The sequence below is a fragment of the Pseudorca crassidens genome, chromosome 7, assembly GCF_039906515.1.
Source record: "Pseudorca crassidens isolate mPseCra1 chromosome 7, mPseCra1.hap1, whole genome shotgun sequence".
Classification (NCBI taxonomy): domain Eukaryota; kingdom Metazoa; phylum Chordata; class Mammalia; order Artiodactyla; family Delphinidae; genus Pseudorca; species Pseudorca crassidens.
In genome coordinates, this window is record NC_090302.1 from 82,148,865 (window position 1) to 82,163,119 (window position 14,255).

A 14,255-nucleotide genomic window follows, 5' to 3' on the forward strand; every position below is an offset into this window, starting at 1 on the left:
CCGCAACGGGAGAGGCCACAACAGTGAAAGGCCTGTGTACTGCAAAAAAAAAAAAAAAAAAAAAAAAAATCCAATGGCTGGGACTTCCCTGGTGGTCCAGTGGTAAAGAATCCGCTTTCCAATGCAGGGGACTTGCATTCAATCCCTGGTCAGGGAACTAAGATCCCACATGCCGCAGGGCAACTAAGCCCACGCGCCACAACTACTGAGCTTGCGCGCCTCAATGAGAGAGCCTGTGTGCTGCATACTACAGAGTCCACGCACCCTGGAGCCCACGCACCACAACTAGAGAGAAAACCTGCATGCCACAACTAGAGAGAAGCCCACATACCACAACTAGAGAGAAGCCATTGTGCCACAACAAAGAGCCTGCACCACAAAGAAAGATCCTGCATGCCTCAACTAAGACCAGATGCAGCCAAAAAAATAAAGAAAATAAATAAATTTTTAAAAAGTGGATCTACAGAGAAAAACCGAAGAACAGATCGTCGTAAAAGGAATAATTTGAAAATAAAAATTTGTTGAGTGCTGCTGTAAAAAAAAAAGAACCATGCATTAAACACAATTAAAGCATTAAAAAAAAATTCCAATGGCCTTTTTTGCAGAAATGGAAAAGCTGACCCTTAAATTCATGTGGAATTTCAAGAGTCCTCAAATAGCCAAAACAATCCTGAAAAAGTGCAAAGTTGGAGGACTTACTTCCCAAAATCTACTGCAAAGCTACTGTAATCAAAACAGTGTGTACTTGCACAAGGATAGACATATAGACAAATGGAATAGAACTGAAAGTTTAGAAATAAATCCATAAATCTACAGCCAATTGATTTTTGACAAGGGTACCAAGTCCATTAAACAGGGAAAGAATAGTCTTTTCAATAGATGGTGCTGGAACAACTGGATTTCCACATGCAAAAGAATGAAGATGGACCCCTACCTCACACCATATACAAAAATTAACTCAAAATGGACCAGGAACCTAAATATAAGAGCTAAAACCATAAGATTCCAGAAGAAAACATAGGGGTAAATCCTTATGACCTTAGATTTGGCAACGGATTCTTAGATATGATACTAAAAGCACAAGCAACAAAAGGAAAAATAGATAAACTGGAACTTCATAAAAAATGTAAAACTTTGGTGCATCAAAGAATATTATCAAGAAAATGTAAAGGGCTTCTCTGGTTGAGAATCTGCCTGCCAATGCAGGGGACACAGGTTCGAGCCCTGGTCTGGGAAGATCCCACATGCCACGGAGCAACTGGGCCCGTGAGCCACAACTACTGAGCCTGTGCGTCTGGAGCCTGTGCTCCGCAACAGGAGAGGCCATGAGAATGAGAGGTCCGTGCACCACGATGAAGAGTGGCCCCCGCTCACCACAACTAGAGAAAGCCCTCGCACAGAAATGAAGATCTAACACAGCCAAAAATAAATAAATAAATAAAATTTAAAGAAAATGTAAAGATAATCTACAGAATGGAAAAAAATATTTGGAAGTCATGTATCTGATAAAGTTTAATGTCCAGAATACATAATGAATTCCCACAACTCAACAACAAAGAGACAACCCAATTAAAAAGTAGACAAAGAACTTGAAAAGACATTTCTCCAAAGAAGATATACAAACGGGCAATAAGCACATGAAAAGGTGTTCAATACCATTAGTCATTATGGAAATGAAAATCAAAACCACAACGAGATTCCACTTCACATGTACTTGGATGACTATAATAAAAAAGAAACAGAAAATGACAAGTGTTGATGAACATGCAGAGAAATCAGACCCCTCATACATTGCTGGTGGGAATGTAAAATGGTGCTGCCACTATCAGAAACAGTTGGTGGTTCCTCAAAAAGCTAAGCATAGAATTAGCATATGACCCAGCAATTCCACACCTAGGTATTTCAATTCCAAATTGAAAGCAGGCACTTGAACAGTTACTTCTATGCCAATGTTTATCACAGCATTATTCGATAGCCAAAACGTGGAAACAACCCAAGTGCCTATCAGATAAATGCAGAAACAAAATGTTGTGTATGCAATGGAATATTACCCAGCCATAAGAAGGAATGAAGTTCTGATATATACTACAACATGGCTGAACCTTGAAAACATGATGCTAAATGAAAAAATCCAGATACAGGACAAATATTGTATGATTTCACTTTTATGAAATATCTAGAATAGGCAAATTCATAAAGAGAGAAGTAGATTAGGGTTACCAGGGGCTTGGGGGGAAGAGGGAAAAGGGAATTATTGCTAATGGTTACCAAGTGTCTATTAAGGGTGATGAAAAAGTTTTGGAAAAAGACAGTGGTGATGGTTGCACAACACCGAATGTAATTAATGGCACTGAGCTATATGCTTAAACAAAGTTAAAATGGTCAATTTCATGTTATATTATTTTATAAAAATCAATAATGTAATATACCAAAACTCACTGTACGCTTTACATGGGTGAACTGTATGATATGTGAAGTATATCTCAATAAAGCTGATTAAAAAAAAAAAAGAATCAGTAATTTGGCTTACATGCTCTTTTAAGTTCCCTTCCATCACTAAATTCTGTCATTTTTTTTTTTGAAGGTCTGAGAATATATTATTTTCCAAAGTTTAAAATCTAGGAAATCTCCAATTATGTTCCAAACCTTGGGTCTGGCTTAACATTTGAACAGAACAGAGCCTGGTACACAGTGCTAGATAAGTGTTTGTTGTTGTTATTATGATCATTATCATCATTCTCTTCTTCAAAAGAGCCCTACTGAGGCAAGTATGATAAGGCCATCTTAGATAAGAATAAACAGACACAGAGAGGGTAAGTGATTTTCTCAGTAAATGATCTTATCTAGCCAGGAAGTGAGAGAGTTGGGATTGAATACATGCAAGCCCGGCTCCAGAGCCCAGGCTGACACCACTAGTTCCTCCCCAGCCCAATCCATTCTATAGAACGGCTGGGCATACAGGTCTGATCACTTTCCTGCACACTATGAATGAAATGGTACCATTTTACCTTGTACTTTTTTCTATGCTGCCACATGGACAATGCATGTCAAAGCACTTTGAAAATGGCAAATCCTATTCAAATGTTAGATATTTTTTTAGAAAGTCAGCTTTATAAATTTGTGTTTTTGACAGCCTCAACTGAAGTTAAGATCCTAGTTACAGAAATTATCACGGCACTTTCTTTTGGGAAGTCAAAGCCTTCAAGACAGTACTCAGAATTCAATAAATAGCTTTTACTATGTAGATCAACAAAGTTTTAAAGTGAATGAGGACAGCAGCCAAGGACAGGCCAAGGTGAGATACCTCACAAGCCAACTGAATCAAGACCTTGGTTACATTAGCTCTGAGCCATTGAACATTTCATATTATGCTTAGCAGGAAAGTATGACAATATTACTTTGATTTTTTGTTGACCCCGCTTAATTTCTGCATCCAGTTGCTTCCTTTTCTCATTTTCTTCTTGAAGTCTTTTTTGCAGCTGTACCTTTTGATGCTTCATGTGATCTACATTCTGCTCTAGTTCATTAGCACGTTTCTCATTTTGGATCGACAGTGATGCCAATTTCTTACTATTTTGTTGCTTCTTCTGTAAGACCTGGGATCAGGTCTTATTTCAAAATGAAAAACTGCACCTCTCATATCCCTCCACTAAACTTAAACTTTTCATTTAATGACGCAGGTAGGCATTTTTGCCTAGATTTTAATTTATTCTTGATAGTTTCACAACTGTTTTCTACATTTCTACTTTTACAGTCAAGCAAATATCATAATTTTCACCAGATATAAAGAATAATGAGACTTCCTGGTGCTGACAGCCAAACAGAACAAAATTGACATCGTTGCTTTTTTTATTGTTTTAATTTTAAAATATTTTATGTACATAATAAAAATTAAAACAATACAAAACTAAACTTATATTTAAAATGACTCTTCTCTCAGACGCCTAATCTACCTGTCCTGTTTCCTGAAACAAAATTACCAATTTCTTAAATATTCCTTGAGAAATAATTTATATGCACATAAGTAACTTTATGTTCTAGGTAGACTATTCTCCACCTCCCCTTTTTTTCTGTTTAACGTATCTTAGAGGTGTTTTCTCATAGATTTGTTCTTTCTATATGACTGCATAGTATTCCACTGTGCTCATCTTTAATATCCAGCTGCAGCCTAAATCATTAATCCCTGAGTTAAGATGATCAGAAATGATACCATTTTCCCTGAGAGTGACCAACCATTGTAATTACTATTTTAATTACCTTAAATAAGGCTTTTCCTCTCTAGGTAAAGTTATCCATAGACAGCATTAAAATTTTTTGAAGAGTTTACTAATATAAAATACCAGAGTATTTCAATTTAATCCTGATCAAACAAGCAAACATATATTAGATTTGTCTGCTGTACTTTAGCGTTACACTAAGTAAGTACCTCTTATGTGACATAAAAAAGTTAAGGTGAGGTCATTTGTAAGTTATGCAGACTATGATTAATTATTTTCTTTATCTTGGCGATAAATTGTTGACATAAACACATTTTGTTTTAATTAAACTAAGTATTCACAGAGGCATTGTAGCTTAGAGCAGCGCTACTCAAAATGTGGTCTGTGGACCAGTACCACTCACAGACTGTTGTCAGCCTGCACCATGAAGCACATTATTAGATTCAGCTGATGATGTTTTCATGCAAGACTTTGTTGATGAGAGAAGCTGTGCTCCCATTTACCTTTATCTCACTGCAGACCAATAATGAACAATCTGCAGATGGACTACTTGGAGTACTACTAGCTTGGAGGCCACAGGACTCTGCAGTTTCCCATGCCTGGATTTGCACCCTGGCTTTGTCACTTTTTTTTTTTTTTTTTTTTTGCGGTATGCGGGCCTCTCACTGTCGTGGCCTCTCCCATTGCGGAGCACAGCCTCCGGACGCGCAGGCTCAGCGGCCATGGCTCACGGGCCCAGCCGCTCCGCGGCATGTGGGATCTTCCTGGACCGGGGCACGAACCCGTGTCCCCTGAATCGGCAGGCGGACTCTCAACCACTGTGCCACCAGGGAAGCCCCTGTCACTTATATTTGACAGTATTGCAATACTGGAGTAAAAAATGTTAATACTAGAATTTTAGTGTCTTTTCCACATGATATTGAAGATATCAGTATAAGTACTGATAATCTTATTTAAAAGTGAGATAGGTTTGTCATTTGCACTTATTCCACAGATGCTCAAACGTGCACCTCTGTTAGCATTAAACAGAGCATATAATGCAGCATATAATGCTATATATATCTAAAGACCAAGAATACAGATTTTAGATTTTTTTTAATTAAAACAAATTTTTTAAGTTTTAAAAACTAAAATAACTTCATTATACCAATAAAACCACTAGTATTTCAATGTTAAAATGGTATGAAATGTTAGAGTACTGAAAACCATTATTATCATCACAATTATGTGACTGAGTGAGTTATTTTACCTTTGTAAACCTTAGCTTCCTCATTTGTAAGAGTGTAAAAATACCCACTTCAGGGCTTCCCTGGTGGCACAGAGGCCGGCGTACCGCAATAAATAAATAAATAAAAATACCCACTTCAAAGGATTAAATAATGATTAAGTAATACATATAATACATATAAAACATCTAGTATGTATATAGCACTTGGTAGATACTTAACTATCACACTTCTCATCCCCACCACCATCCTTATCATCTTTAGCATCCCAATCCCCATCAGTTGTGCATGCATATGGCAAAGGCACAGAAATCTCTAAAACTATGTGGGACACTTCTTTCAGTCCTTCTATGAGATGTTTCTTTTGAATTTAATTAAGTTCTTTCCTTTCCTCATCAGTACCCTCAGCAGAAAAAGATACACAACAAGAAACATGGAAAACAAAAAGAACATGATAATTCAAACCCTATTAATAATCTTTCATTTAATCTTTTTATCACAACCATAAAAATAATCTTTGCTAAATCCACACACAAGGCTTAAGCTATAGATTTATATGGTTAATATAATAACCTCCTTAGAAAAATAATAATTTTGGCTATTTCAAGAAAACTGGAAAAAACACAAACACATGAAGACTAAACCATGTGCTACTAAACAGCCAATGGGTCAACAAAGAAATCAAAGGAGAATCAAAAAATACCTTGAGACAAGTGAAAATGGAACCACAACTGTCCAAAATCTATGCGACACAAAAAAAGCAGTTTTAAGAGGGAAGTGTACAGTGATACAGGCCTTCCTCAAGAAACGAGAAAAATCTCAAATAAACAATCTAACATTACACCTAAAGGAACTAGAAAAAGAAGAACATGCAAAGCCCAAAGTTAGTAGAAGAAAGGAAATAATAAAGGTCAGAGAAGAAATAAACGAAATAAGACTAAAAAAAAACAGAAAAGATCAGTGATACTAAGAGCTGGTTTTCTGAAAAGGTAAATAAAATCGACAATTTAGCCAGACTCAGAAAGAAAAAAAGAGAGGGCTCAAGTGAATAAAATCAAAAATGAAAGAGAAGTCACTACTGATACCACAGAAATACAAAGGACCCTAAAAGAGTATGATCAGGGGCTTCCCTGGTGGCGCAGTGGTTAAGAATCCGCCTGCCAATGCAGGGGACATGGATTCGAGCCCTGGTCTGGGAAGATCCCACATTTAGTTGCCGTGGAGCAACTAAACCCATGTGCCACAACTACTGAGCCTGAGCTCTAGAGCCTGCGAGCTACAACTACTGAGCCCACGTACCACACCTACTGAAGCCCGCGTGCCTAGAGCCCATGCTCTGCAACAAGAGAAGCCACCACAATGAGAAACCTGTGCACCACAACGAAAAGTAGCCCCCACTCACCGCAACTAGAGAAAGCCCGTGCGCAGCAATGAAGACCCAACACAGCCAAAAAAAAAGACAAAAAAGAGTATGATCAACAATTATACACCAAAAAATTGGATAACCTAGAAGAAATGGATAAATCCCTAGATACACACAGTCTTCCAAGACTGAATCATGAAGAAATAGAAAATCTGAATAGACAGATGACCAGTACAAGATCGGTTCTTACTTATTAATACTGAGTATAAGAATTACAATCAGAACTGAAGGTAGGATAACCTTTCTGCCCGTGGATGCCGCCAAGTAAGCATCATTGAAGCCTCTCCCCTCTACTGCCGTCGTGTCTAAGTCAGTCTCCCAAAGAGTCCGAACAGCTGCAGAAGCTCCTCATCAGACGTCTGAGCTTTGAAACAATTGATGCGAATCTGAGGAGCCACCTGAGCAGCGGGCAGCGCTCACAGACTGTGTGGTAACGAGGGGTCCAAACACCAGGTGCTCCAGAGGCTTCGGGTTTGTCACGTATGCCATTGCAGAGGAGATGGATGCAGCCATGGACGCGAGGCCACACGAGGTGGATGGAAGAGTTGGGGAACCAAAGAGGGCCGTCTCAAGAGAAGATTCTCAAAGACCTGGTGCCCACTTAACCGTTAAAAAAATTTTTGTTGGTGGCATTAAAGAAGACACTGAAGAACATCACCTAAGAGATTATTTTGAACAGTGTGGGAGAACTGAAGTGATTGAAATCATGACTGACTGAGGCAGTGGCAAAAACAGAGGCTTTGCTTTTGTAACCTTTGATGACCATGACGCCGCAGACAAGACTGTCATTCAGAAATACCACACAGTGAACGGCCACAACTGTGAAGTAAGGAAAGCCCTATCTAAGCAAGAGAAGGCTAGCGCTTCATCCAGCCAAAGAGGTCGAAGTGGTTCTGGAAAATTTGGTGGTGGTCGTGGAGGGGGTTTTGGTGGGAATGACAACTCTGCTCGTGGAGGGAACGTCAGTGGTCGAGATGCCTTTGGTGGCAGCCATGGTGGTGGGGGATATGGTGGCAGTGGGGATGGCAGTAATGGATTTGGTAATGACGGAAGCCATTTTGGAGGTGGCGGAAGCTACAATGATTTTGGCAATTACAACAATCAATCTTCAAATTTTGGACCCATGAAAGGAGGAAACTTTGGAGGCAGAAGTTCTGGCCCCTATGGTGGTGGAGGCCAATACTTTGCCAAACCACAAAACCAAGGTGGCTATGGTAATTCCAGCAGCAGCAGTAGCTACGGCAGTGGCAGAAGGTTTTAATTACTGCCAGGAAACAAAGTTTAGCAGGAGAGGAGAGCCAGGAGAGTGACAGGGAAGCTACAGGTTACAAGAGATTTGTGAACTCGGCCAAGCACAGCGGTGGCAGGGTCTAGCTGCTACAAAGAAGACATGTTTTAGACAATACTCATGTGTATGGGCAAAAAAAACTCAAGGGCTGTATTTGTGCCTAGTTGTATAACAGGTTATTTTAGTTTCTGTTCTGCGGAAAGTGTAAAGCATTCCAACAAAGGGTTTTATTTAATGTAGGTTTTTTTTTTTTGCACTCATGCTGTTGATTGCTAACTGTAATAGTATGATCACGACGCTGAATAAATGTGTCTTTAAAAAACAAAAAAGAACTGAAGGTAGGATAAAAACCTATGAAATTATAAATAAATTTCATAATAATCATAAAGGAAAGCTCTTAATTGTTTTGTTCTACTAATGTTTTGTTAAAACGAGTACTTTGTTAGATGTCGCAGCCTTAATTTAACGGTCAAGAAATTTTAAAAAATTGATCGCAAGACTCTCGGAGGTGAATTGCTAAGGGAAAAAATGTATTCTGAAGGAAAGTGCAAAGTGTCACGTCACGTTATTTTAACTTGGTGTTGACTTGAGAGGCTACTTAAGTAAAAAAAAATTTTAATGGCGATGTGCAGATGTTTGAGATGGCATTAAAGACCCTAGAAGAAGGGACTTTTTTGCTCTTTTCACTCCTGCATCCCCATCTAGAACAGGACCTGGCACACAGGAGGTGTGCGGTGAACACTTATCTTGTTGAAAGAAAATAACTGTCGCACAGTTTCAAAAATAGATAACTAATGCTCTGACTAGGTTAACTACAATTCCATTCTATGTACAGTGGAAACAATATGAAAGCAATAGATTATGAATCAGGGACTTCCCTGGTGGTCCAGTGGTTGAGAATCCATATTGCAATGCAGGGGACGCTGGTTCGATCCCTGGTCAGGAAACTAAGAACCCACATGCCATAGGGCAACTAACCCTGCATGCCACAACTACAGAACCCATGCACTCTGGAGCCCTCACACCACAACTACTGAGCCTGCCCACACGCTACTAGAGAGCCTGCACACTGCAACTAATGAGCCCATGCACTAGAGAGAAGCCTGCACACCACGGTGAAGAGCCCACATGCCACAACAAAAGATCCCACGTGCCGCAACTAAGACCCAACACAGCAAAAAAATAAATAAAATATTTTAAAAAAAAGATTATGAATCAAAAGAACTGGAAAAGGCACTTTAGTAAATTCCTTATAAGCAAACTAACAAAGCACTCTGACTATACCAAAAGCATCTGGGAACGGCTTCATACACAAAATCTCCCGATAATGGAATACTTCTCAAAGAATAGAATTTTTAAACTGTAGCTATATTTGAGGATATAGCAAAGTACAGCATTAGGAAATTAAGAATAAGATGTGGTACTCAAAGTTATTAACCTTTCTTAAACCAATCAGTTATGATTTCAGAAAACTGTCTGAAACACTTATATTTGTTGAGTGTCAAGAAAGTGCTATATACATACCAGATGTTATATATGTATTATTTAATCATTAGTTAATCTTTTATCCTTCAGAAAAGGATACTATTTTCTGTGGTTATCTTTATTTCTCACCATGTGGTTTTTGATAAAAAGATTAAAATAATACACTTCCTGAATGAAGAAATATACTACCCAGACTAAAATTATGTAAACCCACCAGCATACTGGAAAAGAAAACTTGCCATCCAGTTCCTCCCGCTAGTAAAAACTGAATCCTACTTCTTTCCTAACTAGGTACAAGAATCCTCAAAATCAGGAAGCCTTAAATAAGTTTTCTCAATTATATTTTTTAAATTACCTGGACTCTTAGCTTCGCAGCATCCATCTTTTTACGAAATTCCTTCTGTAATTTTACCTTCAAAGCAACATCAGAAAGATCTTTGTTTTCCAGTTCCTCAAGCTGCTTTTGCGTTTCAGTTAATTCCACTTTCGCCTGTTCTGCTTCCTGTTCAAGTTTTGTTACTTTCAGAGAATACTGTTTGCTTACGGACTTGACATCATTACCTTCATAATAATAATAGTAGTAATAACAATTATAAATTATGTTTAAAAACTAAGTAAAACACCAGAAACATAAAATTTCCCTACTCTTAAAAAGCTGGGCAGTAACTATTTAAGGCATAGCATTAAAAATCCAGCTGTCCCTCCCATCCCCATCAAACACAACTTGCCACCTGTCCTTTTAATAATTAGTTCCTTAATGACTGTCCCCATCTGGTGCCATTCTATCTTCTCCCTGGTTCATCTTTTGTTCTGAATTTGCAGTTTACCTTTGCTGGCATCAAACTTCAGTTAAAAGGTATTTGAGGTGACTCACTGGCCTACTGCTTACTACACTTTGTCTTCCTACCACCCATAATCTGTCTCCGAATTCTTTTCTTTTACTATTATGAAAAATTTTTAACATATCAAAAGTAGAGAAATAATATAATGAAAGTCCATCACCCAGATCCAACAGTTATCAAGATTTTGCCACAGCTACTTCATCTATACTTTTTTTCTTCAATTTACTTAAAAACTTTAAAGCAATCCCAGATATAATGTCATCACCTATGTATACTTCAATAAGCATCTAAACAGAATATGGAAATAATCAAAAAGTTATTATCACACCTAACAATGCTAATACCCACCAGTTCCTATTCAGACTTCCCCAACTGTCTCAAAATGTCTTTTACAATTAGTCTATTTTAATCACAATCCAAACAAGGTCACAGTACATCTTACTGTTATGTTTCTTAAGAATCCTTTAATATAGAGCTAGCCCCCTCTCCTTTTTTATTTCATTTTAACTTGTTAAAGATAATTTTTTTAAAATCCTTTTCTTATGAATATTTAGAACATAGAGAAAAACAGAATATAGGTATTTCTATATCTCTTTTCATTCTAAGCCCAGCTACTGACCCTAAAAATTTAGTTCTGATTTATTCTGAATAGTCGACTGTCCTGAACCAGACTGGCAAACTAGCAGCAGTGGGAAGTAAGAGTCTAGAGGTCATGGGGTGAATAATCACCAGGACAGGTTGTTATACTGGTATACTGTAAAGCTCTTAATTTTTTAATACAGGGAGTTATTGAACTAAATGCACTGTAAGTTGTCTTCTGGCTCTACAATTCTATGCTTTCAACTAACTTCAAAATACATAGGACAACAATGTTTTAATGAATCTGTGATCCCATAAATTGTTTAACACGCTAATATTTTATGAACCACTAAGAAAAAAAATATACAGTACCAATTACACCATGACAAAATGCTAAAATGCCACTGATTTTTAAGATGCATCCTGATTTCAGAGATATTAAAATGTGAAAAAAGTGTGTATTAAAATTGATGAAATACAGTATAATTGTCATTGTTATTAATTTTGGCTGAAGTAGCTACTGTTTGGGGAAGTCTTCAGTGAGAGGACTTGGAAAAGTAAGTACACATTGACCCTTTTGCTAATCACCATTTCTAAGGGACTTTAGGAAAGCTCCAAACTGCCCTTCGTTCTATGAACAAGAAGAAGACCTTCTCTGTTTAAGTTCAGGTATCCTCTATTTTAAGGCAACCAGGATGGGTATACCAGGTTACAAAAGTGTGCTTGTTTAGTTAGATATCCCATGGTGGGATAACCTATATGAAAGAAAATCGTTTATTTCAGAGTGGTAAATATCCTCAATTTCTACACTCACTACCCTAAAATCATGGGGATAGAGAAGCTATTTAAACCCCTAAACCATTTCCTAGATACTCCTAAGAGAGGTTTACTGGCATTGATCCTGCCTATGAGGAAGGAGAATGGTCAAAATCAAACATCTGGGATAACTGGAGCTGGGACGATGCATAGCCCATACACCACTAGGAATGAGAAAGGAAAACGCATTGGACAGCAGCTAGAGGAGAGGAAGTTGAGAAAGGAGGACCGACAGTCAGAAAGCAAGCTTGCAGGAAAGAGGAGGGAGAGGCCAGGCAGGTTTCTCTTTGCTGGCAGAGGATTTGGGAACCACAATTCGTGTAGTTTGAGTGTGATTATAGTCTTGGGCTTGAAGAAGAGGAGGATAGTATTTCCTTCAGTTTCCCCAAATGTGACCAGAGTTGTTTTGCATTGACATTGGGGAAAAGAAAAGCTAGTGTGTCTTATTCCTTCAATTCTTTACTGAATTTCAGAGTAGTCAAGGCTTACACTTGGAGTGTATTAGTGAGAGGAACCCCAAAAGCTTGAGATGTGCATTTTAAGGCAAGCCTAATGGAGTTGCAGGGTGAGGAGAGGATGTTGTACATATGCCCAACCTGGTAGATTAAGGGGAGGAGATGAAAGCCTGGCTCACTCAAGAGGACAGCTCTCAAGGACAAATCCTTATATCTTCAGAAAAACAAAAATTAGCTACATTTAAAATATAAAGTTTATAATTAAGGTTAAATATGAACTATCCAAGAAAATAAAGACTAATAATTTAAAATAAGTATTTACTAAAAATGAACTCGGAAAACATCTCAGACTTATCCCAGATGCCTAGTATAATGTTTCTAAAGAGTGGCAAAAAACATTAAGTACCATAGAGTTCCAGCACAACACAGAGTTCACACTGGTTAGAAAAATTCATAGATGAAATCAAATATAACAAAGTTCTTTTGATAATTAACCTCCACATACTGGCTCTAGAGCACACCTTGTTAGAACGAATTCCAAGCTAACGTGGATAGTCCTGAGCATCAAAAATTAAAGTAAATGTTACAACATCAGAAGCAACTTTAGAAGATTTTTTTTTTTTTTTTTGCGGTACGCGGGCCTCTCACTGTTGTGGCCTCTCCCGTTGCGGAGCACAGGCTCCAGACGCGCAGGCTCAGCGGCCATGGCTCGCGGGCCCAGCCACTCCGCAGCATGTGGGATCTTCCCGGACCGGGGCACGAACCCATGTCCCCTGCATCGGCAGGCGGACTCTCAACCACTGCGCCACCAGGGAAGCCCTAGAAGCTTTTCTTTCTCATACAAGCTGGTTCACAGGATACTATTACCTGTTTTAATTAATTCTTTAATCAGATCTTCCTTCACCTTGATGTTGATAGTAAGTTCCCTCATTTTTTGTTTAGCTTCAGTAAGTATGAGCTCTGAATTCCTTAATTTTTGCAAATTCAACCCTTGACTCTCCTGGAGACATTCAATCTTTAAATCTTTAAAATAAAAGAAACAAAACTGAGAAATAAAAACTATCTGCTCAGAAATATTTGACAGAAGTAGAGTTAAAAAAAAAAAAGGCAGATACACAAGCAGTCTAGAGGAAACAGAGGAAGGGACAGACAGAAAAAAAAAGGAAAAAATACATAGCAATTGGGACTTTAGTTTCCCAGCTCACAGTGAGTTTTCCTTTTCTTAAAACATATGTATATGCTCTAGTCATATCCTGTAGGTTCTGATACAGTTTTTCATTACCCTTAGATATTCTGCAATTTGACTTTTTCTTTAACCCGAGTTATTTAAGAAAGATATAAAATCTCCAGATAGGTAGAGGTTTTAATTTTTTTCCTATTAACTCACAGTTTTACGGTAATCAGAGAATGTAGTCTCCCTCTACCCCAGGCTAATAAGAGTGTGGCCTCACACTGTTTGTTTCTGTCTTGTACTAGAACATAAATCAATTACCTCACTCTTTTAGCTCAGCTGACATTTTTTTCACAGTGAGACTTTCTCAATGAAGGAGCTGGTGCACTGATTTACATCCTGACATTAAGTTTCTTACCTGGTTGTAGACCAGTAACAAACAGTTCAAGGATGGCTACTTGGGTAGCACTTATCTACACTATTTATACATTTTAAAAATTTATCTCAATTTCATTTTTTAATATTACATGCATAAGCTCAAATTTATTTTTAATTATTTATCTTTGGTTGCACTGGGTCTTCGCTGCTGCACACAGGCTTTCTCTAGTTGCGGCAAGCAGGGGCTACTCTTCATTGAGGTGAGCAGGCTTCTCATTGCGGTGGCTTCTATTGTGGACAACGGGCTCTAGGCGTGCGGCCTTCAGTAGTTGTGGCTCATGGGCTCTAGGGCGCAGGCTCAGTAGTTGTGGTGCG

General features: G+C 38.2%; 1 protein-coding gene and 1 pseudogene across 10 annotated transcripts in view; one reads left to right on the forward strand and one right to left on the reverse strand.

Moving 5' to 3' along the window:
- KIF27 (kinesin family member 27) overlaps positions 1-14,255 on the reverse strand; it is an 88,400-nt gene that overhangs the window by 38,847 nt on the left and 35,298 nt on the right. For 8 of the 10 annotated variants that reach the window (XM_067744728.1, XM_067744729.1, XM_067744721.1 and 5 more), the window contains 3 exons: positions 13,199-13,354; positions 9,995-10,200; positions 3,399-3,596 (listed from right to left, as the gene is read on the reverse strand). In XM_067744728.1, coding sequence (XP_067600829.1) covers positions 3,399-3,596; positions 9,995-10,200; positions 13,199-13,354 — 560 coding nt within the window. The remainder of the gene's footprint in view (positions 1-3,398; positions 3,597-9,994; positions 10,201-13,198; positions 13,355-14,255) is intronic. The other 2 variants (XM_067744722.1, XM_067744724.1) reach the window with 2 other exon arrangements.
- Positions 3,672-8,174, forward strand: LOC137228278 (heterogeneous nuclear ribonucleoprotein A1-like; annotated as a pseudogene).